The 25,608-nt window shown below is 40.6% G+C and overlaps 2 protein-coding genes across 5 annotated transcripts in view; both read left to right on the forward strand.

The window, feature by feature from the left end:
- The first annotated feature begins 37 nt into the window (after window positions 1–37).
- On the forward strand, window positions 38–9,221 carry nccrp1 (P1, F-box associated domain containing). 3 transcript variants are annotated; one of them, XM_054754809.1, is made up of 7 exons: window positions 3,329–3,478; window positions 3,800–3,996; window positions 4,651–4,731; window positions 4,809–4,905; window positions 5,289–5,384; window positions 6,912–7,050; window positions 8,272–9,221. In XM_054754809.1, exons 2-7 carry the CDS (start codon window positions 3,819–3,821, stop codon window positions 8,416–8,418), a joined length of 738 nt encoding a protein of 245 aa, XP_054610784.1. In that variant the 5' UTR covers window positions 3,329–3,478; window positions 3,800–3,818; the 3' UTR covers window positions 8,419–9,221. The 3 variants fall into 3 exon arrangements, with proteins under 3 accessions (XP_054610786.1, XP_054610784.1, XP_054610785.1); XM_054754810.1 differs by lacking the exon at window positions 3,329–3,478 and adding an exon at window positions 3,488–3,705; XM_054754811.1 differs by lacking the exon at window positions 3,800–3,996 and having other exon boundaries at window positions 38–3,478; window positions 8,272–9,219.
- A 1,003-nt stretch (window positions 9,222–10,224) lies between these two features.
- The window catches only part of slc8a2a (solute carrier family 8 member 2a), a 29,786-nt gene continuing 14,402 nt past the window's right edge, over window positions 10,225–25,608 (forward strand). For both annotated transcript variants that reach the window (XM_054755966.1, XM_054755967.1), the window contains exons 1-7: window positions 10,225–10,556; window positions 12,134–12,381; window positions 21,009–21,394; window positions 21,802–21,939; window positions 22,842–23,069; window positions 23,145–23,423; window positions 24,947–25,387. In XM_054755966.1, coding sequence (XP_054611941.1) covers window positions 21,050–21,394; window positions 21,802–21,939; window positions 22,842–23,069; window positions 23,145–23,423; window positions 24,947–25,387 — 1,431 coding nt within the window. In that variant the 5' untranslated portion in view covers window positions 10,225–10,556; window positions 12,134–12,381; window positions 21,009–21,049. The remainder of the gene's footprint in view (window positions 10,557–12,133; window positions 12,382–21,008; window positions 21,395–21,801; window positions 21,940–22,841; window positions 23,070–23,144; window positions 23,424–24,946; window positions 25,388–25,608) is intronic.

Genomic DNA, 25,608 nt, shown 5'->3' on the forward strand with positions numbered 1-25,608 from the left:
CAGGTTAAAACGGCACAGTATTTCAGCGTTTCGGCCTCTCATCCACACCTAAAGCCCGTTCTGGGCGTCCCCTGAAACGGCTTCCAGAGTGGGAAGATCCGAAAATGCCGGCTTGTCGCGAAAACGAGGCAGTCGCCAGCCCGTCACGTGACCAGAAGTGAGTGAGCTTTGACGACGAGCCAACATAATATGTGCATATTATGATTACATATCCTGACATGACTCACACTGATCGCCATTCTCCTGATATTTTGTTGTCTTATTCTTAGGGCTGTCAAAGATAACGCGTTTCATTAATTACGTAAATTGTTTTAGTGTAATTACGGCATGCCCACCAACGCAATTGTGATGGAAATTTCGGTTCATTTTATAGAGCCGTTTTTTAATACACTCACCAAAAAGAGTCGGCTCTTTCGGCTCCTCGGGTTTTTTTTGTTGTTTTAAATTCATTTATTACCAAATGATGTGTATTGTGTCAAATGAATTACCAATGTAAAAAATACATGATATCAAATGTTTATTATTTAAATTGGTTTATTTAAACCTCAATGAACAGCTACAAAAATATAATCTAAAAACAAAGACCCACCTCAATAGACAAATTGAGTCAAAATAGGTCAAATCTCTTCATGCAACCACAGCTTGAGTTCTTACCTACCCCCATTTCAAATTTGAAAATGATGCTAGAAAAATTGTACATGTTTTTCCCAAGTTAGGATCAGGACGCTGGGTCACACAAACCAACCTGTGTAAAGTACTCCGTTTTGTAGCATCATTGCATCACAGTGCTCTTGTCATTTATGCAGTGAGCTTTTAATGAAGATAAACCGCGCTTTCAACACAAGAAATGCAAACGATATGTTATTTTCGTACATCCTAATACATCCACCCTGAGCCGTGTCGTGAATCCCTGCAGCAACATCAATTTAAGCCACATTTGATTCCTGCTTTGAGACAAGGTAGCAGTGGGCTTGAATGATAAAAATGCGTTGTCAAGGAAACAGGTTGTTCTGAAGACTGCAAATATGTCGCACTGGGATGCTCCTATAAAATATTTCAACCTGCAGCCTCTCTGGAGCTGAAATATCGAAGCTCCTCGTGTCGCTCCTTCCGAGTCAAGCAGGTAATTGCAGAGGTAATATTTGCATTCATAATTCAGGGACGTTCAATGAGTAGTCTGTCATCATCAGAATTATTGAAAGCATTCACTGCAAATCTCATTTGCAAAAGCAAATCATGGCTTTAGAAAATCTTGAAGTGGCAGAGTGATGTATTGAAATGATGAACGGGGAGGGGGAAAAGGGGGGCTACTGCTTGAGAATAGCGACCCACACTCACACACCCTTTAACATGGCTCCTGAGGTAACCATGGATACCTCTATTAATGGATGGAGTCATTTTAGCTGGGGTGGGATGTGAATGGAGAGATTTCACTCTCCGCACTGCACATCATGCAATATCGAGTCTTAAACCGCAACATCGACGGCGGGCATCGTGGTATTCTGTAAGCAACGTTGCCGAGTAAACAGCAGTGCTTGTGGCTTTTGCATGTCGCACACCAGAGAGCGTAATCAGTCGGCCTGCAAGAATTAATTGATCAATCATGAGCATCACAGCTGGAACAAAGAAGCAGAATGCAAGCTCGTTTTCTGTCAAATTAGAGGTCATTATACAACATTAACACATAGCACAGTGGAAAGGGGGATGAAAGAACGGCTGAGTTGACCATGAAAGAAGTTCCTTTCCTGTTGCCACCACCCCTCTTCCTTTGTTTTTATTGATGCTGACATAACCAGAGAACTGTTTTGGCAAAAACACGCTCGCAATAATGATGAGGTTAACAATACTACAACATGAACGGAACCACTTTTCATAGAAATGACACGTTTGGGCCGACCAAAGCGGTATGTTGGGTTGACGTTCAAGCATGCGCTTTTTACTCATGGGTGAGCCAACACGTGTGACTAGGACTTGATGAGTTGGTCGACGCGTTGTCAGCATAAACGGGGTCGATTTAAACGGGCTCAGCTGTTGCAACTGCAGTGGCTCCTCGCACATTTGCCATTCCGCATTCGCAGAGCCTGAAATTCACTGATTTCTGGTCCAAAAAAGTGAAAATTAAAAATGATATCTATAGAGAGTATTAGGGCCACATTAAAAAAAAAAATCTGACATTTCGAGAATAAAGTCGTAAATTTACGAGAATAAATTTGTAAATTGATGAGGGAATAAAAGTCTAAAATTTACAAGATAGAAAGTGATAAATGTACTACTTTATTCTGGTAAATTATGAGAATAAAGTCGTAAATTTAGCAAAAGAAAGTTGTAATATTATGAGAATAAAGTCATACATTTAAGAGAATAAAGTTGTAAATTCATGAGAAAAACAAGTCGTAAATTTACGAGAAAAAAAGTAATACATTTACGACTTTATTCTGTTAAATAACAAGAATAAAGTCGTAAATTTACCAGAATAAAGTTGTACATTGATGAGAAAAAAAAGTCGTAAATTTACTTCTTTATTCTGGTAAATTATGAAAATAAAGTCGTAAATTTACGGCAAAAAAACTGTAATATTACGAGAATAACGCCGTAATTTTGCTTGAATAAAGTGGTACATTTATGAGAAAAAAGTTTGAAATTTACAAGAACAAAAGTCATAAATTTACAACTTTATTTTGGTAAATTACAAGAATAAAGTCGTTAATTTACCAGAATAAAGTTGTAACTTTGAGGAAAAAAAATTGGAAATTTACAAGAATGAAAGTCACAAATTTACTACTCTATTCTGGTAAATTACCAAAAATAAAGTCGTAAATGTACGCAAAAAAAAAAGCTGTAATAGTACGAGAATAAAGTCGTAAATTTACGAGGAAAAAAAATAATACATTTCCGACTTTATTCTGGTAAATTACGAGAATAAATTAGTAAATATTACGTCATAATATTACATGTCATACGTGTCAGTGTCAGAGGGAAAATAGAGCACATCTTTTATTTATAACGTGGCAGCAAAACAGAGCAGTTGAGCACAAACAGATTATTAGCATGTCTAGTCCACGTTATAAATGAACGCTTGCCTGAAGCTAAGTTGGTAACAAGTTATAAACACATGATAATACAGGTCAAATGCACAGCACACATGTACCACAGTTTTAAAAAATGCCGATACGACGATGGTATCGATAATGTCGATATTTGTATCGACCCGCCCATCCCTGGCATACGACACAGCAATTGCAACACAACTGGGTGTGTCGTACTAGACCTGCAGTCATAAATGTCTTGAACAACTTCCTGGCTGAAACAAACACCGCACACACTTTCAGCCGCACGATGTCTGCCTCAGAGTGGAAGAAGAGGTGTGAAGATGAGTGGGGTTTGGGTGGCACGGCGATGCCTGACCGCCTGGATTGGAAGTCTGCGTATGAAGCTAAACCATTCGGGAGAAATCTGCTGAAGAATCCTGCACCTCACGGTACTCTTTTTGTACTCTTCTGTTCCCTTCTCACTGATGGGAAGTTTCATCACAGGATTGAGTCACAGCAACGGCGATCGCATTACACTAAATTTCCACCAGAATATCCAGTAATGATCCAAATTTAAGTGTAGTGTGTTATTGCCAACATTAACACGCCAACAACAACCACACTTTCTGGTTAGCCACCACTTCTTTGTTATCAACCAATCAACACGCACGCCAAGGTACATTCAGGAATTCCGAATATAATGCAAAGTCGTTCGCACAAGATGAAATATTAATGAAATAATGTTTCATTGTGATGATATTGACTCACAGATAACCAGTGCTGATCCAGATGACATTGTGGCGCCCCGACAGAGACACCGATCCTCTTTTCAAACTTAAGTGCCAATCTAAACAAGCCAGCAATGAACTTCACCGTCAACCACACTTTCTGATGTTCCACCAATCAACACACACGTCAAGGTGCATTCATGAGAACCGGAATGCCGAATATCAATCAAAGTCGTTGAGTTGAGTAATGTTGTTTCGTTGCGCCACAGTGTTCCAAAATATCCAGTGCTGCTCCAGATTATATTGTAGCGTCGCGAAAGAGACACTGACACTCTATTTACGTTTAATTGCAACCCTTAGCACGCCAACAATCGGCGCTAGCAACAACCACACTTCCTGGTTACCCACCAATCAACACTCACGCGAAGGTGCGTTCGGAAACACCGGAATTTCGAATATCAACATGTACAACACAACAGTACAGTATAAACTTTTTTATTGACAATCTCCCTTACCAGATCCATAACTATATAATTAAAAAATATGTATTCCTTAATTAAAAGATGTGTTAAATATAGTCTAACGTAGCCATCAATTTTGTCTTTTAACGACATTTTCTCAAATGTCCATCAGTTAGTTATCTGTTTTATACAGTTTGTCTTCTCCTTAATAATGCAAAGTAATTGACTGTCTACAGGTATGGTAGAGTTTCACATGTCTCCCTGAAGCAAACGTGTGAGCAGTACTTGGGTGTTTGAAAAGGCTGTGTGCGTCTAAACGTAGTGATGGACACACCAGTCAACCTTGTCAGAGCGACATTGTTAGGCTGTCATGTTTGCAGTGAATGAGCAGTAGGTGTGGTGTTTTTACACTTTGTCCTCAACTTCACATAGGCTTGAGTAAAGATACCCCTCCACCCGAACCTGAGATGCCTGATTCTCCCAGCCATGGTCCTCCACGTTTTCAACCGGAAGGTAAGAGATGGGAGGAATTAACTGTTTGACAAGTAAGTGTATGTGATGCATTTTATTTTCGAAAGTTTAATTTGTAGGTGACTTCAGTGGCTGGACCACAAACACAGAAGTTCTCCCCTATGACACCAGTAGCATCCCAGAAGGGGCTGTGATCTGTGCCTTGCCTCAGTACAGGTAGGTATCATGGTGGGATACAGTGCTTCCCCTTGGGATGTGCACAATCAGGGTTTGCCATACATTCATTTATTTGTTCTTAGGAAACAACATGAAAAAAATCGCCTGTGCGTGTTATAAAGTGCACATTTCAATAATTTCATGTTCTATTGTGACACAAGGTTTAAAAAAAACATAAAATAATGTCACATTTCTTATGACACAAGTGTTGGGTCATGGCCAGTTGTGCAAATTAGGCCATGGCGTCCTCTAGCCTCCCGGAATCGACTGCGCTTTATTTGGGATTTTGAAGGTTCCTCTGCAATTTGGTTTAACGCCATTCCTTTGGGCTCAGCTTGGAGTCACAGTAATAAGTCATGAGTGAAATATTTTCTCGTTCTCAGCTGGTTTTCCCTGAAGCAGACTGTGGACCTGAAGGCAGAGGGGCTGTGGGAAGAGCTGCTGGATGATTTCCAACCAGAAATAGTGATCCAAGACTGGTAGGTGAACAATCACCTCAAGCACACACAATTGACTATGTTATTACGCAATTAGCACTATGGCACGGTGCATGACTGCATGCCGGTGTCAAAGTCTACACACATTAGCCCGTAATAGGGCAAGGAACTATACGGTGTCTACAGAGAGTGAACAAACCTCTGTCTCAATACCATTTTTTTTTCTAAAGTGAAAAACCTTTTAGCCTGTACAATTCAATCCAACAATAAACCAAATCAAATTTGTTTTGTGAGTAAGTGTGCACACCCACCATAAAACTAATAGTTTGTAGAAGCATCTGTTACTTTGATTTACAGTATTTATAAAGCAGTAGAACCCTTTGATTGACTTCAAGTCAATCTGCAAGCAAGGTAACAATAAATAAGTAAAGATTTCAATTCAACATAATAAAAGAAGAGTATATTGCTATGGAATGATTAAAAATGTTAAATAAATTAAATGACAACAAGCATTATTCCAAAAACATGCAGGTGAGGTTAATTGACGACTCTAAATTGTCCATAGGTATGAATGTGAGTGTGAATGGTTGTTTGTCTATATGTGCCCTGCGATTGGCTGGCGACCAGTCCAGGGTGTACCCCGCCTGTCGCCCGAAGTCAGCTGGGGTAGGCTCCAGCATGTCCCCGCGACCCTAATGAGGATGAAGCGGTATAGAAAATGGATGGATGGATGGACAACAAGCATTACAGTACTGTTTTCAAAGTTTGAAGTGCAAGGCCACTAGGTGGAGCCATATGACTGAAACGATGCAATTCTTTGACCTACAGTATACGTATGTGAAGACATGTTCAGACCCACTATGATATGTATAGTATGTAATACTTTATTATTTCTGTTAGGGCCTACTTTTACTTTAACTTTGCTATATTTTAAAAAGGAAATTGCCACTTTTACTCCGTTATATGTTCAGTATTTCCAATGAGCGTCGTCGCTGCTCGTGACTTTTCGTTTGGTTTCGGGAGCCAATGGCTGCAAGAACTACTCTGAAGCTGCGCGCCAATCAAGCCAAAGAAGAACAAGACAAAGGTTTTTGATTGGTTGTTGGTGTGCGGCGCCAATATAAACAGGCATTTCCGGGTTGTAGTGCTACACCGACAAGCACGGCAAACGGCTTCGAGCACATGACTGTATTTTAATTTTACTGTTATTTCGTTGCTTACGCATTATTAACAGGCTGCGAAAAGTTATCTCTTTTTGACCACATCGTCAATGTGTTACAGCAGTTTTACACGTACTTTTGGCTTGTACTTTTACTTTCTACACTTAAGTACATTTTTTTTTATCGTTCTTGAACTACTTTAAGTAGCTTCTTTTACTGAAGTCATTGTCTTACGAGAATCTTTCACTTTTACTGAGGTAATTTGACGTGAAGGTTGGCTTTTGGATACTTTATGCAAGATTGCATATGTTAAAAATGATTGACTTGAAATTCTTATAGTGTGTATTGTAACTGGATGGCATTTATGGTATATTCTTTGGAACTCAGCCTTCATCTCTTATTTCATCAGGTATGAGGAGAGTCAGCTGCATCAGTCAATCTTCCAACTGCATGTGAAGTTATTAGGTACAGATAAAAGCAGTGTGATCTCGGAGCACTCAGTCAACCCCACTGAGGACCTCAGCACCTATTCGCACACATGGAAGCAGGTGAGCTCTTCTTCCAACTCCGCTGGTCTTCATGCAGGTGTGCTGCCGGAAAATATCACTGAGGGACCCACCATTTTAAAAACAAAAAAAACCCAATTGGAGTATTCTATTTCATACAGACTCGTAGAATCGCTCTCCTGTCTCCCCTACATTAGCCGCTTTGGCCAAAGTGCAGCCTGGGGGCCAATTGTGATTTGCAGCTTGTTGTTTTTAGTAGCCAGTGGCATATTCTAAAAAATACAATTAAACAATTAAAAGAAAAAACAGCAGAATTTGAAGAGCAAAAAAGCATAATGTAAAGAGAAGAGGTTGACATGTTCATACTAATAACACAAAAAATTATGCTATTAACACAAAGCTGGCATGCAGGATGTTTTTTTTCTTCATACAGCGTGTCCATAAGGTACCTTTTACAAATGAACACAATTAGTGCAAAAACAAATTAATAGACCCACCGGTGGAAATGAGTACAAAAAGAGTATATATTGAAGATTGCTCCAGGGTGTCCGAACTGCAGCTCGTTATAGTATCGGCCCTCAGCAGAGCACCAAAACAAAAACAAAACAGTGGCGCAGATTGAGTAGCGTCTTCGTGAAGAAATAAGCAATACGCAAATATGAGCAGTTACATGACTATGACATAAATATGAGCGGTTTCGGAGCAACAGGTACAATACACGTGACTGAAAACAAGGCCCCCAGCGTTTTGGTAGAGAATTGTGGTATATACTTTACATTGACCTCTATTGGATTGGTTTTGGCATTTAACATACAAAATGCGTCAAAGTTTATGTGTCAACGGCCGAGACACTGCATCCAGTTTCTCCAGCGCGTGATTTAATTGATGGGCGCCCTCCCACAAATTTGAAAGAAGTGTCGATCATTAAAATCACCTGCTTTAGTGACCGGCTGGAAAGAAAACCTGCAGTTTTTCAGCCCTCTGTGCCACGATTTGGACACCCCTGCTTTAAATTACAAAACTAAAGGTCAAAGAACAAATCTGATTAACCGATCACATCAATTGTTTTTGCAATAAATTTTGTAAATTGTAAAGAGACTTTGGGCGCTCTGGATATAACGTCTTAGCATATCCACATGGTTTGGTTTGAGTTAGTTTGCAAAATTAAACATGACCCCAGAATCCATGGATTTTTCAGGACGCGGCACTTGTTCTTCCACGTCTGATTTTCATTGTATGTCTCTGTTCTGACCTACCGTATAGGTGTCACATGTGTTCTCTGGCTATGGACCCGGAGTGAGGTACATTCACTTCTTGCACAAACTGAAGAACCAATTCATGATGTCCTTCTACCCCACAATGTTCACTGGCAGTTCGGTTATGGTCAGACCAATCAAGACCAGCTCATAAATTGAATGCCACTGCCACCTGTGGTGAAGAGTCTTAACACAAATTGTCATTATAAGATACATTTTTCATAATGGAACTTTTTAATGCCGATGGAATTGACGGGGGTGGGGGTGTAATGTTAATTTAGACATTAAAGGGTGTTTGTTAACGTATCTGTCTATATTTTTTAGGAAATATTGATCCTAGCTCAGTCTTTTAGGCAGGTGTGTCCAAAATCTGACCTGGAGACCATTTGCAGCCTGCAGTTCTTTTTTTAAAATTATTTTTTATTGCTTCACATTTGAAACACACAAAATTAAACATGTCTTCATATCGACACCTATAACGTAAAGCATATGTGTTTCCACACCCCTGCTGTAAAGGCTTGTAATGGGGGCAGGTGATATTGCAAATTCTGGGAGCCATTTGATACCAAGTATTACTGATATCAATATTTCAAGCAAAGACCTTTGACTGATGTTGATGTTGAAGATTTGTCTCAAAATGAACAATTGGTGTGAACATGAGTGTGAATGGTTATTTGCGTTGTGCCCGGTCGAGGGTGCACACCGCCTATCGCCCAAGGTCAACTGGGATAGACTCCAGCTCACCTGTGACCCTGAACAGGATTAGTTGTAGAAAATGAATGAATGAATGCCTCAACAAACAAACAAACCCTTATGACTGATCTACAAATGCAGCCCTGTAAGTGGAATTACAGTGGATTGCCAGATGCATTAAAAATATGTTCATGTTCAGGTTTAAAACTGTTTTATACTGTCTGAATAAAAATGACTTTAAATGTCAAGATTGTCTTGATATTCAAATGAACACACCAGAATTTCAAAGCAAGCTTGCGCAAATATTTGACATTTAAAAAAACCCAAACATTATTACATTTAGGTTCCAATGCAAAACATGGCTTGGAGGAGAAACCCTTGTTAGCATGCACATAGTTCAGATGTTCCTTGTCGTTCAGGTCTCCTATTCATTTCTCCGCCTTCAAACAAGTCGAGTCGATGCCAAAAAGCCCACTTCTGTTCTCATCTGACCCCAAGACGTTCTCCCAAGGCTTGTGGTTTTGGTGGTGAATGTGCTCCCAACTCCCTTGACATCATTAACCCGCTCCTCCCTTGCATTTCTGAGGTGGTGTCTCACATTTCTCACAGTCATCCTCCAGAGTGACGGGCAGATGACTGTTAGCTTGTATTTCTTCCATTTATGAACTGGTGCACCAATAGTGGTCTCTTTCTCACCAAGCTTCTTGCTGATGGTCCATAACAGTCTTGTGCAGATCTGCAATCTTGTCCTTGAGGTCCTTTTGACAGTTTTTTTTAAAATTTTAATCTTGCCCATGGTGGTGGAGAGGTTTGAATGGAAGAGACTGTGACAGGTGTAAAGGGGGCAGGACTAATTTGTATGCTTCATGGACACATAATTGGTCGGTGGGGGGCAGACTTTTTGGTAGTTGGTAGGAGATAAAGCAATAAATTAAATCATTATCAATAATAATTATAAAAGTAAAGAGTAATAGAAAATACTGCATATATAATATACATTAAATATATATTACAATTAAAATATTTTTTGAGAATGATTTCTAATGTACATCAAGTTTGATAAATATTGAATGGAATAATAAAATATACTTTTATAACAAGAATTAATGTACAAATAAAACAAAATATAAAATAATACCCCATACATAAAACATATAAAAAAATTCATACATTAAACGTGTATTGACTTTCGAGCCGTCCTGTACCCCCATCTGTTTTGCATTTGCAGTGTCCGTCCATGAGATGCTCCAGAAAACAAGATCTTTTTTTAACGGGAAAACACCCCCGGTTTACGGCCTTGTGAATAAAAACAACACGTGTACGATTAACTTCTTATTAAGCCAAAACTCGTACAGTGTGCTGGTGACTTTACAAACAATCCTGTTGGCTGCCTGCGTGGACCCGAGTTGAACAACTGTGGGAGGAGACAGTGAATGCATCACGTGATCTGCAGCGTGGGCTCCAAGCATCACAAGATGAAAACCGAAGTGAAAAAACGGTAAAAGTTGACTCGGTGAGTTGAGCGACCGGTGGAGACAAGGGGAGAGGAAAGTTTTAGGAAATGTCAGCGTCGCCTGGGGCTGTGCGCTAAACCGGAAGGTAAGTCACCGTGAAGATGGTCTTCCGCGGAGGTTAAACGCTTTCAACATTTTGGGAGGCTAGGCCCACAATGATCCAAGTTATTAATTGCATCCATTGACAGAATCCTGAACCCGAACCCGAACTGAAAGTAGAAATTGAAAATGAGTTAGATTCTTGTTTCCATACTAAGAATGTACAAATTTTTCCATCGGACAGAGAGCCTATCGCCTGGTCACAACATTAAGAACACCCGCGCAATCTTGAACTAATTGAGAGCAGCGTCCAAATTGTAGAAATGTATTTATTCATGTGTTTGTTTGAAGCGGTAAGATGGTAATGGTGCATGTCTAGTCGCTAGTTTAGTTTTGTTATTACTGTTATGAAATTCATTTATTTGAATAACATTAAAAATAACCTAATTTGTCTTCCACTCAATAATACATGAGTGGACACAGATACTGAGGGATAGAAGTTGATACTTGATTCAGCTACATAAAAGGAGCTTAATTGTCTCAGGATGCAAGGATGTAGATGCGAACTGCAACCACATTAATACATATCGTTATACACTACCGGTCAAAAGTTTTAGAACACTCCAGTTTCTCTGGAGGAAACACCTACATTTGTAAGTCTCACGATGGTCTGTCTCTCTTCCGTTGTTAATTCCCTTTTTTCTTGCCATTTTTGAAGCAACAAATGACTTTCTCCAGTACGATGCTGTTCAACTGATGTTCACGAGGGTATAGTACCACAGTGTGTTCCGAACACTGTTTTTATGCAGACAGAGGAGGTAGTAAGTACTCCAGAACTCGGAACACCTGTAGGAATTAGTTGCACCAACTGCCAAGGCTTGATAAACCGCTATTTGTGCAGAACAGCCTTAAATTGTTGGCCCATTTTGTGGTCCCTTTATTTCATTCTGAAATACACATTATTTTTCAGTTTTGGGTAACCTTTTTTTTTTTTTAAACCTCTGGCACTTCCCCAATTACCTTTGTACCATTTCAAGCTACTCATTGGACTTGAACGACTTCAATTTCAATAAATAACTGGAAAAATTGGGATGTTCTAAAACTTTTGACCGGAAGTGTATATCAGTGTCAATAAAACTGCGTTATTATCTTTATGATTTTATCATTCTTTACTTTACTACATATAGAAGTGCATCTATGAAAAAATGGGTCAGTTCATGACGTATATTGTAGTATTGTTATAGGGTCCCTGGCATGATTGATCAATTTAGCTTAAATGTATTATATATTGTTTGTAATTATGTTGTACATTGTTAGATTTGTTGAAAGCCAACGTTAAATTTGCAAAAATTACATTTATAGTTCATAGCGCTAACCATGACGACTGAGCTCGCAGCTCAGTCATTTCCAGAAGTGACGTAATGAGGGTAAAACCGCTCAGCGAAAGCAGAGTAAACAAACGCTTCACGAGGTAGCATAAAGAATATTTTTCATCGAAATAGTAGTCATGCCAAAATGTTGTGTTGCTGCTGGATGTTCATAGTTACCGAGTGATACTGTTGTTGCTGCTGGATGTTCATAGTATCCGAGTGATACTCTTAAGTTTGTTTTCTTTTCCAAAAGACTAAGCTTTAACACAACAATGGACGAAGCAAGTACAGAGAATGAGAGACAGATGGACGCCCACCTCGAGCTGTGTCCTTCGCAGTGATCATTTCACCGACGACCGCTTCAAAGGAACACCGTTACAAGAAGCATTTGGCTTGAAAGTACAGTATGAACGCATTTTGAAAAAGGATGCTATTTCGCCGGTACACAGGAAAAAACAAGACACCGAAGAACGACCACTACATCAAAGTTGGCACACGAGAGTAAGTCATGTCTTGTTTACAGCATGTCTTCTAAACACTATTCCATGATAGCGACAAGGCTGCGAAGCATTATACATGTCATATAAACATCTTTTGACAGCGATATGTTTATTGTGGGGGGCGGTGGCGACGGCGAACATTCATCCTTGACGTTAAGAAGCCGATTTAAAACAATAATTGAAGGATCAGCAACTCCAGAGTAATTTACACTTGCCATTCTGTGTTTTGAAGGCGACTAATCTTCACCTCCATGTATAAAGGCTAAAGTCCATGTTCTGCAAGTTCTATTTCATCTCTGAATGTTTCTTCCTCCTTGAAAATGATTGACACATTGCTCAAATGTTTGCGATAATCACTGTAGACATGTTTGTGTAGCTGAGCATACTACCCCCAGTATGTCACTTCTGGAAGTGAGGTTGAGCTGAGAGCGAGTTCGTCGTGGCTGGCGCCATGAACTATAAGTGTAATTTTTGCCAACTTACCGTTCACTTTCAACAAATCTAACAATATATCATATTTTCAATCAAAATTGATAAAACACGTCAGGGACCCTTAAAGTCATCATTATGGCTAAGCAGCGTGAAACGGCAACAGCAACATAACTACTTTCTAGTCACACAGCGTCAAAACGTGAACACCGACTTCCTGTTCAGCGCAAAGTAAACTTCGAAATAAAAGCACGGCAGCATTAAACTGGATTCTGCCATAGCAACCAACTAAAATGCACCCATTTTTAAATGTATTTTTACATTGTTTACATCGTTGCCACCACGTGAAAGATTTGTGCATACGGAAGCTGTATGGTCATGTTAGTCAAGATATTCATTTCTGTTCGATAGGAGTATAAAATCTCATATGAAAACACAAGAATCTAAATAAAAATAAGCACAAATGGAGAGAAAATTGAGAGAGTGTGCATGGTGTGTGGCATAAAGACATGAAACAAGGCGGTGAAAGGGCAGTGAAAGAGAGAGGTGCCAGGTTCACCTCACCTGTCTGCCTTTGAGCCCTCATGGGATGGCAGGTGCTGGGAGGTAGGATGAGGTGCACGGCGCTCCACGCGGACGCAGGCGTGTGTCAACAACATGATCGCATCACAGGTTCAAATACGGCTGGTGTGGACTTTCTCCCCCCATTTTAAATGTTACTTTTCCATTTTGTTTTATCGCAGCAGACCAGGCGTAATCTTGGCGGTAAATTTATTGTTACAGTTGTTCTCAGAACCTCAGAATTAACTTTTAATTAAGACACAGGCCAAAGTATTGCGTTCATGTTGGCGTGACCAAAGTTTCCATCGTCCTAGCTGCGTCACCAAAAAGCAGAAATATTTTAAATATATTTTATTATCTCGACTCATTGATCATTAAGGTTAAAGCATTCGTCTTGAATTAGGCAAGCACATGCAAGACAGCATTTACTGAGGTTCCGAGGGTAAAATCCTAAAAAGTCAACCACTAAAGCTTCCTGCCACTGAAATGCAACCCACCCCTCCACAGTGACGGCTCAAGTAAACCAATGCTGCAGCATTGTATGCAGCCAATGATACTCGTGCCATTTCAGCTGCCACAGGACAAAGAGCAATACTACACCTCACGTTTCTCTCACGTTTCCCCCGCTAAAACGGTGTAGTTGACCTAACTCTCCCTGGAAGACTTTTCATCCCTTTGATTTAGGAATGTGAAAACCTTTCAAAGGGTCTGTCTTGACCTTAACCTCTATCCTACTTTAATACAGAATTTTACTGGGGCAGTTCAATCCTTGACCTGTAATGAGAGCTGTGAACGATAAAACAATGCGACCGGATATCCGGTTTGACAAGCGAGAGATGCAGGTTCACCGGCGGCAGCCTCCTGGATTGATAAGAATCAGCCGTAAATCCTTAGACTAACACAAAGCAAATTAGTGTAATATCTAATAATAGGCCTGTCACGATAAAACGATTAATCGAACGATAGAAAAATAACGAGGTCTTCTTGACGCCTCGATAAATTGACATGTGCGACATGTACGTATGCCTGTTCCATTTACTTGTCTTGCTGTAGCACACAGGCTGGATGATGAGAGGTTCCACTCAGCTTGTGTCTGAGCGCATTGGTTGTATAGTCAAGTTAAGGGAAAGAGTGAGCCTCCTGTCAGCTATTGTGTCTTTGTCACAGTACGTGGAGGCTGCGGCTAGCTACGTAGTGATTGAATACACTCAGTGCTAGCTAGCATTTAGTAAGCAAACGCTAATGTGAATGAAAGCACAAAAGACATAGTTTCTAAGCCGAATGCCACAGTTCCAGTGTGGATGTGCTGTGGGACATTCGTGCCGGCGGTTGGCGCTTGCTGGGGCGTTTGATCGGCGAAGTGAATGTATAGTGCCGGGCAGCGCGAGCTCGCGATACCCAGGGTATGTGAAGTGGTGACGATGTGAAGTGCTGTAGTAGGCATCTTCTGTGCTGCACACAGATAAACTACACTTGAGCACCATCTAGTGGCTCAAACATGACATGACTCAGTGATCACTGAATGATAAACTTAATGATAAAATCGGCTAAAAAAGGTCGAAATTATCGATTATCGTCGATAATTTATAGCACAATTATCGACCAGCAAAATCTGTGATCATGACAGGCCTATCTAATAATATATCTCATTAGTACTGAATTCATTTTGTGTACAAGAGGGGCCAGTAAAAAAGAAGCTGCAGCCAGAAAATGGCCCCCAGGCTGCACTTAGGTCACCACTGGCTTGCAGGGTTTCTTTTTAGGGAAGTGCAACATCGCAGACAATGGGAACCCTCGTGTTTAGCCCGACCGTGCTAGGTTCAAGCTAAAGTGGAGAGTGATGGCGCTTCTAAGGTGACAGTGTTGCCAATGCACAGACAGAGGATCTCATGTAATAGAAACCATTGGAGCTGTTGTCTCCTGGCTGTCAGTTGCTTGTCAAATAAACCCTTTCTGTCCACTCCATGTCCATCAGTCAGTCCATCTGCCATGAAGATGTCTTACAGCTGAGCTTATAGCTGAGTGGTAGAGATGAGAGACAAGAAAAACTGGTGGATTGTTTACCTGGAGTCAAACTCAAAGGGTTGTTGGTCTTCCTCATCCTCAAGCCACTGATGTTGTTTCATAGTGCATTATTAATGGTAAACCTTAAATCCCCTCCGTGTATCATGTATACTAGCAATGAGCCTGTCTAAGGCTGCAGTGGTGCAAGATGTGTCTCAAAAAGGGAAGTCTACTTCTCGGGACTTGAGCATTCTGTAGACAAAGTACAGAGTGTCCAAAAAATGTATCCACGCTTTAAGTAATTGTAAACTAGGTGTTTATCATAATTTGTTACATTTTCCAAGTGTAAAACAATTTACAAACATCATTTTATTGTTTTGTCACCGACTGTAAAAACTGACGTCCGTTGTGGTCCAGACACTGCTGGCGACGCGAAGCAATGGAATCGCTCACATCACGAAACAATTCCCTTGGAATTTGCGTGCATTCACGTTCAATGGCTGCTCTCATAGCGTAGACTTTGGCGTTTAGGTATCCCCAGAAAAACAAAGTCCAGTAGTGTGAGGTCTGGTGAACGCGGAGGGTATTCAAAGAAACCCCTCCGTCCAATCCACCTGTTCTGGCAAGATCTCATCAAGGAAGGATTTACCATCATGATAGTAGCGTGGACATGCTCCATCTTGCTGAAAATAAAACTCCTTGCCTTCAAAGTCTTCTCTAATACGTGGTATGACAGGCTGTTGCAGCAAGTGTGTACATTTTTTGGGACACCCTGTATGTGTCTCGCATGAAGGAAATTGCAGTCCCCATATTGTCCCCATGAGGAGAAGGAACATTTGTGCGGGGAAGTATTTCCGCTCGATCGTGGCGTAATCTCATCACAAACACTAAACCGCCCCCTCCCGAACTAAACATGTCGAAATGGCGACCTGAAACACCTGCAAAAGTTGGCGGAAAAATCTCTTACGTAGCGTGAATGCAAGCTAGCCAGGTTAGCTTAGTTTAGCAGAGCGTGTTGTGTTTTACCGTTTGTTAATGTAACGTTTGACGATGCCCGCTGACGTCGTGCAAATTCTGAGTGAAATACGGACAAGAGGCATGTTTATTCCTGCACCGTCTTGTCTTAACCGTCCACAGACATTCTCAACGCACACAACACACTTCCAGTCTTCAAAGTAAGAGCGCTATTTGCCACATCTTGTCAATTGTGTACTGTAAACCAAATAAGGGTGTCGTCAAAAATAAGGTTTCTCAATATAGGAGGACATTTTATTTACTGTCACAAAAGTACACATTTTATGCTAGTAAAATAAGTGTAAAAGGTTAAAAAGTGGAATTCTAAAAAATGTAAATGGAAAAATGACTGGATTTCATAGGGCGCTACATCAGTTGTTATTGATGCTCCTGCCTCCTCCATCATCTGTGTTTTCCGTCTTTCTCTTGTTCTTCCTCTCTGTCTCCCCTGAAACCATGCACCGTCCGTTGGCATTCGAAATAAGTAATATGAACTGCAACGTACTCACAAAAGGAGGAGTATTCCAGACTCGCCTGTTGTACTGTAAATCTCGACCGGCACAATAAAGCTTACAGATCACTCGTTCTGCGTGGCTACGCTGCTGAACCGCACAGGTAAAAAAAACAAAACAACCTCAGTTCAGGTCAGCTGAAAGTAGATCAGTGAACATGAGGAACTGTACAGTGTGGCATTGTGTCTGCCGTGCTGTAAACTAAGCCTTGTGATCAGTCGGGCTTGCGTTGCTTCTGTCCAGAGTGATATCAGTTTTGACGTAGTAGAAACACTACGCGTGGCTTAGGGTGTTTTTTCCTGCTTAAAAAACAATGAAACAATCTGCAGCACTTTAGCTACCTGGTAATTCATACACTGAATGACGCACATCATAATGAAGAACTTCTGTCACTGCAAAGTTCTATAAGTGCTGTAGAATGACATCATGGAAATGTGGTCAGAATAATAATGTCTTCTTCTCACTATTGTCAACTAGTGTTGACTGTTCCATCTCAGCTCCCGCAAATGAGTCACCATATGTCATATAGAGGTACATTTGTAGTATTTTAAATGGTGTTGTAATGATATACACGTAGTCATAAAGAACCAGGTGAGTTGCATGTGGTTCCTGTTGTTTCAGGTGATATCACTGCATCCTCTTGGTAGACTGTCATTCGGTCATGTATCCATTGACTAACATAACTAAACTAGAATGCGTGAAACTTCCCACTCGCTTAAATATTTGCTGTGATTGTGCTCCATGGAAAATTCTGTCACACAAAGAAAACAACCAGATAACTCTTTAACAAATGACTGCGCTACAACTTCACTCGCAAAGTGTCAACTCAAGTCTATTCCTTTGACTTCACATTAGTTTGTACTCATGGAATATACTTTCACATCATGAATGGATTTACACAAACACTTTATATGTCCTGTCAGTATAAAGGTTCATTTTTTCTTTATTAGCAAAGATGTTTTTTGCATTTCAATTTTGTGAGCATAATTTTTTTTCAAATTTAAGTGATTTCAATTAATAAAAATTGAGTGCAAAAACAATAATTCATTCATTAATTTCAATGCTTCATAACTCACACATACACTTTGACCCGTGCCATGTGACTATGCACGTTGTACCGGATTGGCTGGCTCAGAGACATAATCAGTCTTAATTCCACCGAAGGGTACAGTCTTCTCGTTTATCGTTTATCGAGGTTAGTTGGTTCCAGACCCGACCGCAATAAATACATTTCCGAGAAGTAGGATTCACTATTAATAAATTGAATATTTTCATAGATAGAGCATAGAAAACGTGTTAATGACCCTCTAAACACGGTTTTTACCATTATTAGAGCCCTGTAGACATGAAGTAACACCCCTAAAGTCACCTTTACACTTGTATTAACCAATATAGTAGACAGTAATAGAAAATATAATAATAATATTTTTGGTGTAGAAAATATTTATCTGCATAAACTGCTGCATGAGTTCAAGCATGTATAAAGACACCAACAGAGCTGCCAACCTTGAAGAAATTTGATGAGTATAGTCCCTCGGGCCTCTCATCCCACCCCCTCGACACCTCACTATGCCCCCCACCAGGGTGGCCCGCACCTCTATTGGAGAAGCACTGCTATAACATAATACTAGGCGATCACTAATCGGTGGTGCTGACAGGTGTTAACCAAGTCAGAGGCAGTAAGGCAATACAAGGTGTCCCCAACTGACACTCCACAACCAGCGTCCCTTGAAATCTCAACTCCCGTGTGGTGATGTTTGTACTGTGTCGTCTTTTTTGCAGTAGCAGTCTGAAAAGGATGTTTGTGTGACGGCTCACGCAATTATCTTCATCCAATATCCTTATTTGTTGAGTGCACTGGCCACCTAGAGTAAGGTGTTCTTTTTAAATGTTAAGCTAACAGAGTTGTTATTGTCTGACAACGATGAAAGAGATACTCTGCTATATTTAGGTGAATGCATCAATCATTAATGCTTCCAGCTCTTGCAGCAGCGGCTTCTCGTTTACTATCATCGGAGGTTCTGCTTAATTCTCACAATGTTCCACAAGGAAAGGTTTTCCATTCAGTGGCGTTACGCGTGAGACTGTACCTTTTAAAATGATAGCCACTCCTGCCGCCTGTCATTTAGCTGCTGCGTTTGGAGCATTCGTATAACGCAACTTGTGGTGTAAGGTGGTCCTCGGTCTGAGGTGGCGGTAACCATAGCAGTGCTTGGAAAGTGAAATGTGATGCAGAAGCTCTGTGGGCTGTTTCTGAATCACAACTGTATAATGACCAGGCAGAGCTTAGTCTGCATCAAAGATGCAGCACTCGAGTATCTGTTTCAAGTCCCAATGCACAATGCAGTGCGGTGTCACCTGTGGGAGGTAGATGGAAGGAAGACTTTGTCCCTGGGAGCTCTCTAATAGTCCATTAGTCTCACACCCGAGATGTAAACTGCCTGTTAAGCTTGGACATCAAAAAAAAAGTAGACTCTCCAAAAAGCAGCCACGAAAGTTACAATTGAATATTTTCATGAAATTTCTTTATTTGCATATGTTGGTACGCACATCATCCTTTGGTCCATCCCAAAATTTATTGCATAATTGCATGCATGACTGAACGCAGGCCTGTTTTCTGGTGGGCAAAAAAAAAATGTTCCTCCAAAAAATGACAGGGTTAAAATTTAAGGAAAAAGTCGTAAACTGTGATGCAAAATGAGAATTTTTGTTCTTCTTCTTCGCTGCGATATCCAGATTATTCCGATAAGACTGGTCCTTTTTTGTCCTGTTTGTATTTGTGGCAGGTCGCAAATGAATGTATGGTAAGCACCGCTTTATTTCCAGTTGTGTGAATGCTGGAGACCACTGCACCAAAATGTTTTGACGCTCAACTACTTCCTCATTTCTCAACCGAATATGTACATCAGAGACAACGGTACAAAGCTGCATGGGGAAAAAAACTAGCTGCAAAGTCAATTGGCTTTGTCACGCTTATCTCGGAGGATTCAGTGATAGGTGCCAAAGAGAGACAACCACAGGAGTCGCACGGCTTATTAGTCAGGTTTTAGTTTCTCGGAGGTCATTTGGATATGTGGTCGAGATGACTCAGACAGATCAATTTACTTTTCAGTAATACCAAGCAAGCCTTTGTGTTGGTGGCAGTGGTAATAAAAAACAGCAATGGAATAGCATTCAGTCAGCTGGGATAGACTCCGGCTGACCAGTAACCATAATGAGGACAATTGGTATGGTAACGTTTACAAGAGTTTAAACAAGGGGTGTCCGAACTTTTTCACCAAGGACATACAGAAAAATGTAATGCGGGTGCCGCTGTAAATACATTTTGTACATTAAACATGCTAAAACCGCCGCACAGTGGCCGAGTGGTTCGCATGTTGGCTACACAGTCGGGAGATCGGGAAGACATGGGTTCGAATCTTTTCTTGGGCATGCTCTCCCTGTGCGTCCATGATACATCTACTGGTACTCTAAATCTTGGTTATGGTTTAATTTGTTTAACTTTGTGTTATAGGTGACAAAGCAAATATATTGTGTCCTGTCAATAATTAATTCATTCTATTTTTTATGAAAAACAAATGAACTTGACTTTCTAATATAATGGTACGGGCATCACTGAAGATGCTTATACAGGAAGTACCGTTGTAGTCCAAATGGCACCAAAGAAACGGTCCACCCCCTGAAATCATAGGAAAAGCCCCCGTCTGCAGGAAGAATCCTGCTAAATAAGTAACTACAGTAGATCCCTGCACATTTGCGATTCAGCATTCACAAAATTATTTGTATCTTTTTCCCTCCAAAAATAGGCATTTTTTTTCTGTAGAAAACTCAACCCAATCTCATTTGGGTCAATGATGCAACATACACATACCACTGTGTCAACGCCCACAATTTTTTACACGTTTACGCTTTTATGCTTCACTGGTAATGCTTTTATGTAAAGATTTCGCACTTACTTGTGTAGATTTTTGATGAGCGTATCAATCACTCAATTCCGGTGGTCCCAGGTAGTAACCCCTGTGAAAAGCAGGGATCGACTTTTGTGCAGTACTGTACATTCACAAATGTTACAATGGAATTCTTTTCTTTTATCTTTGTCTTTCTCCAGCAAAATCTTCTGACCAACCAACCCCCAGGCCTCCAACAGATATGGGACCTCTCCCCTTTCACATTTCCATAATCCCTCTCCTTCTCTTGGTCCTCCTCCTGTCCAACCCGTGCACCTCCGCCAGGCCTGCTGTTGTTGAGCGAGCATCTGGCCCTCAGCACACCGAGCCCTCCAGTAACGTCACAGGGACTGGCAAGCGGACTTGTGCAGGCAATGTCGTGTGTAAACCGGGCATTCTGTTGCCTGTGTGGTCGCCTCTCGACCCGCCGCAAGGGGAGCGAGCGGGGAGGGCTGTCATCTACTTCCTGTGTCTTATGTACATCTTCCTGGGTGTGTCCATCATTGCAGACCGCTTTATGGCATCGATCGAAGTCATTACCTCTCAGGTAAGTTTCACTTTGACAGAATTTTTTTTTTAGCACATTCAACTGTTCATATCATACCGAATGAGTCAAAAAATCATCCCCAAGAAGGTCAGGTTAGGTGTATTTGACTTTTACTTCCTGTTTGTGAAATGTAACTGGAGAAGCGCTTGCAACACTTGTGTGCTCTCGTCTTGGTGATTGCACATGCGTGCGCAGTGCACATGCGCCACCTAAATGCAGCCGTTGACGAGCGAGCGCACTACAATCGGCTGTGCTACGTGCGTGCATGCCCTTATTTGCCAAACCTCCGCACCCTCCCAAAGTTGTAAACCGAGGGAAATCACAGACAAAGTGTAAACGTGACATACTTCAGTGTACCTGCGTGTTCGAAATGAACTAAACCATTCCCGTCACCTTCTGTCGTGTAGGTTAAAGAGGTGACCATCACCAAACCCAGCGGAGAGACAACAGTAACCACAGTGCGAATCTGGAACGAAACTGTGTCCAACCTCACGCTCATGGCACTGGGCTCTTCTGCTCCTGAAATCCTGCTTTCTGTCATTGAGGTATATGAAGCTTGAACTTTTAAAAAGTGCCATGCAACGCATGTATCGCTATGCACTTGGTCTACATTCACATGACCGGAAGAAGGCCAGCTAAAACTAAACACTCAACCAAAAACAGAAGAACAATTCAAACCACAAGCCCTTAAATGGGAAAACAGACTCCAGCAGGCTAGACTACTGTAACGGCCTTCTCACCGCGCTCACTAAACGAGCCGTAAAACAGCTGCAGTACATCCAGAATGCTGCTGCTCGAGTCTTGACTAGAACCAGGAAGTATGAGCATATTAGTCCAGTCCAGCTCAACACCCTTGCAAGGGTAGTGGAGGGTGCATTGGAGTTCACCCAACCAGTCCAGATGTACTTTGTGGACTTGGAGAAGGAGCCGTGCCCCTTGTGATGTCCTGTGGGGGGGTGCTCTGGAAGTCTGGGCTTTGTGGCACTCTACTACGTACCATCCAGTCCTTGTACATCTGGAACAGGAGCATCCGGACTAAACAATACTGAGAAGTACAGGAAAATGCAGGACACTGCCGGTACCCGGATGTTAATTGTGCAGAGATGGACACTTATCACCCTTAATAGTCTCCATTTTGGAAATGTAGCGGAGGGGGAGGGGCTAACATGAAATAATGGCAGCTAGGGAGTGACACGTTTGCGGTGGACAATAGTGAAGAGAAGACAAAGAAGCGGCTAAATAAATATTGTCATTTCTGGTAAGTGCGCCATGACCGTAATGGATGTGGGATAGCACTGCACTGTCAAAATTCACACCCTCAGAAACGAAGTACACAGTGGACACAATATACTTGTTAAAGTGTACTGACGGAAAATGTTCCATTTGAGTCCTGCTTATAGGTTATTTTAATGAATTGAAATTGTTTCTTGTGTGTTTTACTTGACAGGTGTGCGGCCATAACTTTGCTGCGGGGGATCTGGGGCCGGGCACCATTGTGGGCAGCGCTGCCTTCAATATGTTTGTGATTATCGGTATATGTGTGTGGGTGATCCCCGATGGAGAGTCTCGTAAGATCAAGCACCTGCGAGTATTTTTTATTACATCTTTCTGGAGTATCTTTGCCTACATTTGGATGTACCTCATACTTGCTGTGATATCGCCTGGGATCGTAGAGGTGCGTTTCTGCTCTTTGTGCTTCTCATAAATGAAGTTTGTGTATCATTTAAGCTGACCTTGCGGTTATTTCTAGGTGTGGGAAGCTGTGGTGACGCTGCTTTACTTCCCAGTGTGCGTTATCCTGGCGTGGATTGCCGACCGTCGCCTGCTCTTCTACAAATACATGCATAAACGTTACCGCGCCGACAAACGACACGGGATTGTTGTGGAAATGGAAGGTGACCTTGAACCTAAATACAATGACGTTGTCACGGATGGAAAGAACTCGGATGGCATTCTGTGCCCTGCAAACCCCTCAAGTGTGACAGTTTCTGTACAAACAGGAAGTGAGATAGACCAGAACAAAGATGAGGTAAGGAAAAACATACGTGCCTTCCTACTTTTTTGTAAGTAGATGTCTGTGTACTGTTGGGGTGTCTTACGAAAAAATGAAAGAATACCCGCGTTCACTTTGGTATTCTATACATTTGTGTTTTTAAAACAAATAAAAATATTGACAACATAAAACAATAGAAACCAATCTTAATTATTTTTCTTAACTTATTAAGTTCAATTAAAATTATTTATATATGCTGTATGTGTGTGTTTGTGTGTATTTCTTTTTAAAGTTATGTAATCGCATTCCAAAAACATGCATGTTAGGTTAATTGGTGACTCTTAATTGTGTACCCTGCCAAAGCCAGCTGCATACCCCTGCGACCTCTAGTGAGGATAAGCAGCATAGAAGATGGACGCATGTTGTCTAAAATTAAAGTAAATAAAAAAAAAAAATTACAAAAAAAAAACGGTTTTAAATAAGTAAATAAAAAATAATTATTATTAAAAAAACTGTGTTATTAAATTAACAAGCAATTTCTGATTAATATGTTTTTTAGAATTGTGGGCAATCATAATTATAGATAATGGACTGCTATGTGTTTTTAAGTTGTTTAATTAGCAATATTAGTTGAATTATTCTATACTTGTAATCCTTTTTATATTTTACTCTTTTCAGTGTGTTTTTAATTTTTTTTAATTCTTTTCATCCTTCGTAACAGTCTGATGTAGGCTGTGTTTAATTTTTTTTTATGTGCGGCAGACAAATGGAACAAAATAAATAAAAAATAAATAAATGTTGGGTGCATATGCCATAATATAAAAATAATATTAAAACTTTTTTTTTCTCGTAAATTTAAGGCTTTATTCTCGTAAATTTACATGACTTTATTCTTTATTCTTTTTTTTCTTGTAGATTTTATTACTTTTTTTCTTGTAAATTCACAAATTTATTCTCGTACATTTACTACTTTATTCTCGGGAATTTATGACTTTTTTTCTTGTAAATTTACGACTTTATTGTTGTAATGTTACCACCTTTTTTTTTTTACCATAAATTTGCGACTCTTTTTCTCGTAAATTTAAGACTTTATGTAAGATTTCTTTTTTTTTTTTTTATTTCCCCCAGTGTGGCCCTTCAGCATTCACATGCAATTTCTTAAAAAATTTCCTCCACTCAGCTCACATGCTGTCGTGCTAACAGGGCAAGCAACGAGTGGAAAAGGGGTGCAAATACAACATAGCTTGTGCTGTTGTGAAATGCACGACTAAAACAACGTTTTCAGCACATTGTATGGTCAGTAAAAGTAGTAGCAGTAGTAGTTTCTCTATTCATACATTAAAATAATTATTCCCAGTTGTGAGAGAATAGGAACATTTCTGTTTTATTATCATTTGTTGCCATTGACTAATTGTGTGATTGCATGAAATTATTATTGATTCAAAGCATTTTCTTATGCTCTGATACAGGAATCGTCAGAGTGCTCAAATAATTTTTTATTTCTGAGCGAACTGCATTTTCAAGTTGATGAAATGTTCACCTTGATCGTTAACTTGTAGGTGGTCCGTATCCTGAAAGACCTGAAGGATAAACACCCCGGCAAAAACATTGACCAGCTTATTGAAATGGCCAATTACTCTGCGTTGGTTCATCAGAAGAAAAGTCGAGCTTTTTACCGCATCCAGGCCACTCGCTTGTTAATCGGTGCTGGAAACTTGCTGAGGAAACACGCTGCGGAACACTCACGCCGTGCAGGCGCTGCAGGTCAGGAAGATGACAAACTTACATGCTCTCACATTTGCTTTGAAAGTGGCCAGTATCAGTGCACAGAGAACTGTGGAACTTTGAGCCTCTGGGTGGTCCTGGATGGGGGCACTGGCCAGAACACTTTCTGTGTGGATTACTGCACGGAAAACGGTTCTGCCAATGCTGGAGCCGACTATGAATTTAGTGAAGGGACCTTGACGTTTAAGCCAGGGGATACTCGGAAAGAGATCAAGGTGAGCAAAGTGAAATGAAGTTCATTTTGTCAGTAAATAATATTTTATGTCAACTGTAAATTGTCTCCATTGCTGTATTGGGATCACATTCCAATTTTGTGTATTTTTAACAGTACTTGACATGTCAACGTGCCAAAAATTGTAATTCTTTCAGTTTGATGAGGCGAAACCCTCATCTACATCTCATCTTATCTCATACATCACATTCACAAAAGTGTTAA

Source organism: Dunckerocampus dactyliophorus, chromosome 16, assembly GCF_027744805.1.
Source record: "Dunckerocampus dactyliophorus isolate RoL2022-P2 chromosome 16, RoL_Ddac_1.1, whole genome shotgun sequence".
NCBI lineage: Eukaryota > Metazoa > Chordata > Actinopteri > Syngnathiformes > Syngnathidae > Dunckerocampus > Dunckerocampus dactyliophorus.

Bases quoted from the DNA above. Each gene is read 5' to 3' on its own strand.
- nccrp1 (XM_054754809.1), top strand. From the start codon at position 3,819: ATGACATTGTGGCGCCCCGACAGAGACACCGATCCTCTTTTCAAACTT. The intron at 4,732-4,808 runs GTAAGAGATGGG...TTTAATTTGTAG, and splicing joins TCCACGTTTTCAACCGGAAG to GTGACTTCAGTGGCTGGACC. The intron at 7,051-8,271 runs GTGAGCTCTTCT...CCTACCGTATAG, and splicing joins ATTCGCACACATGGAAGCAG to GTGTCACATGTGTTCTCTGG.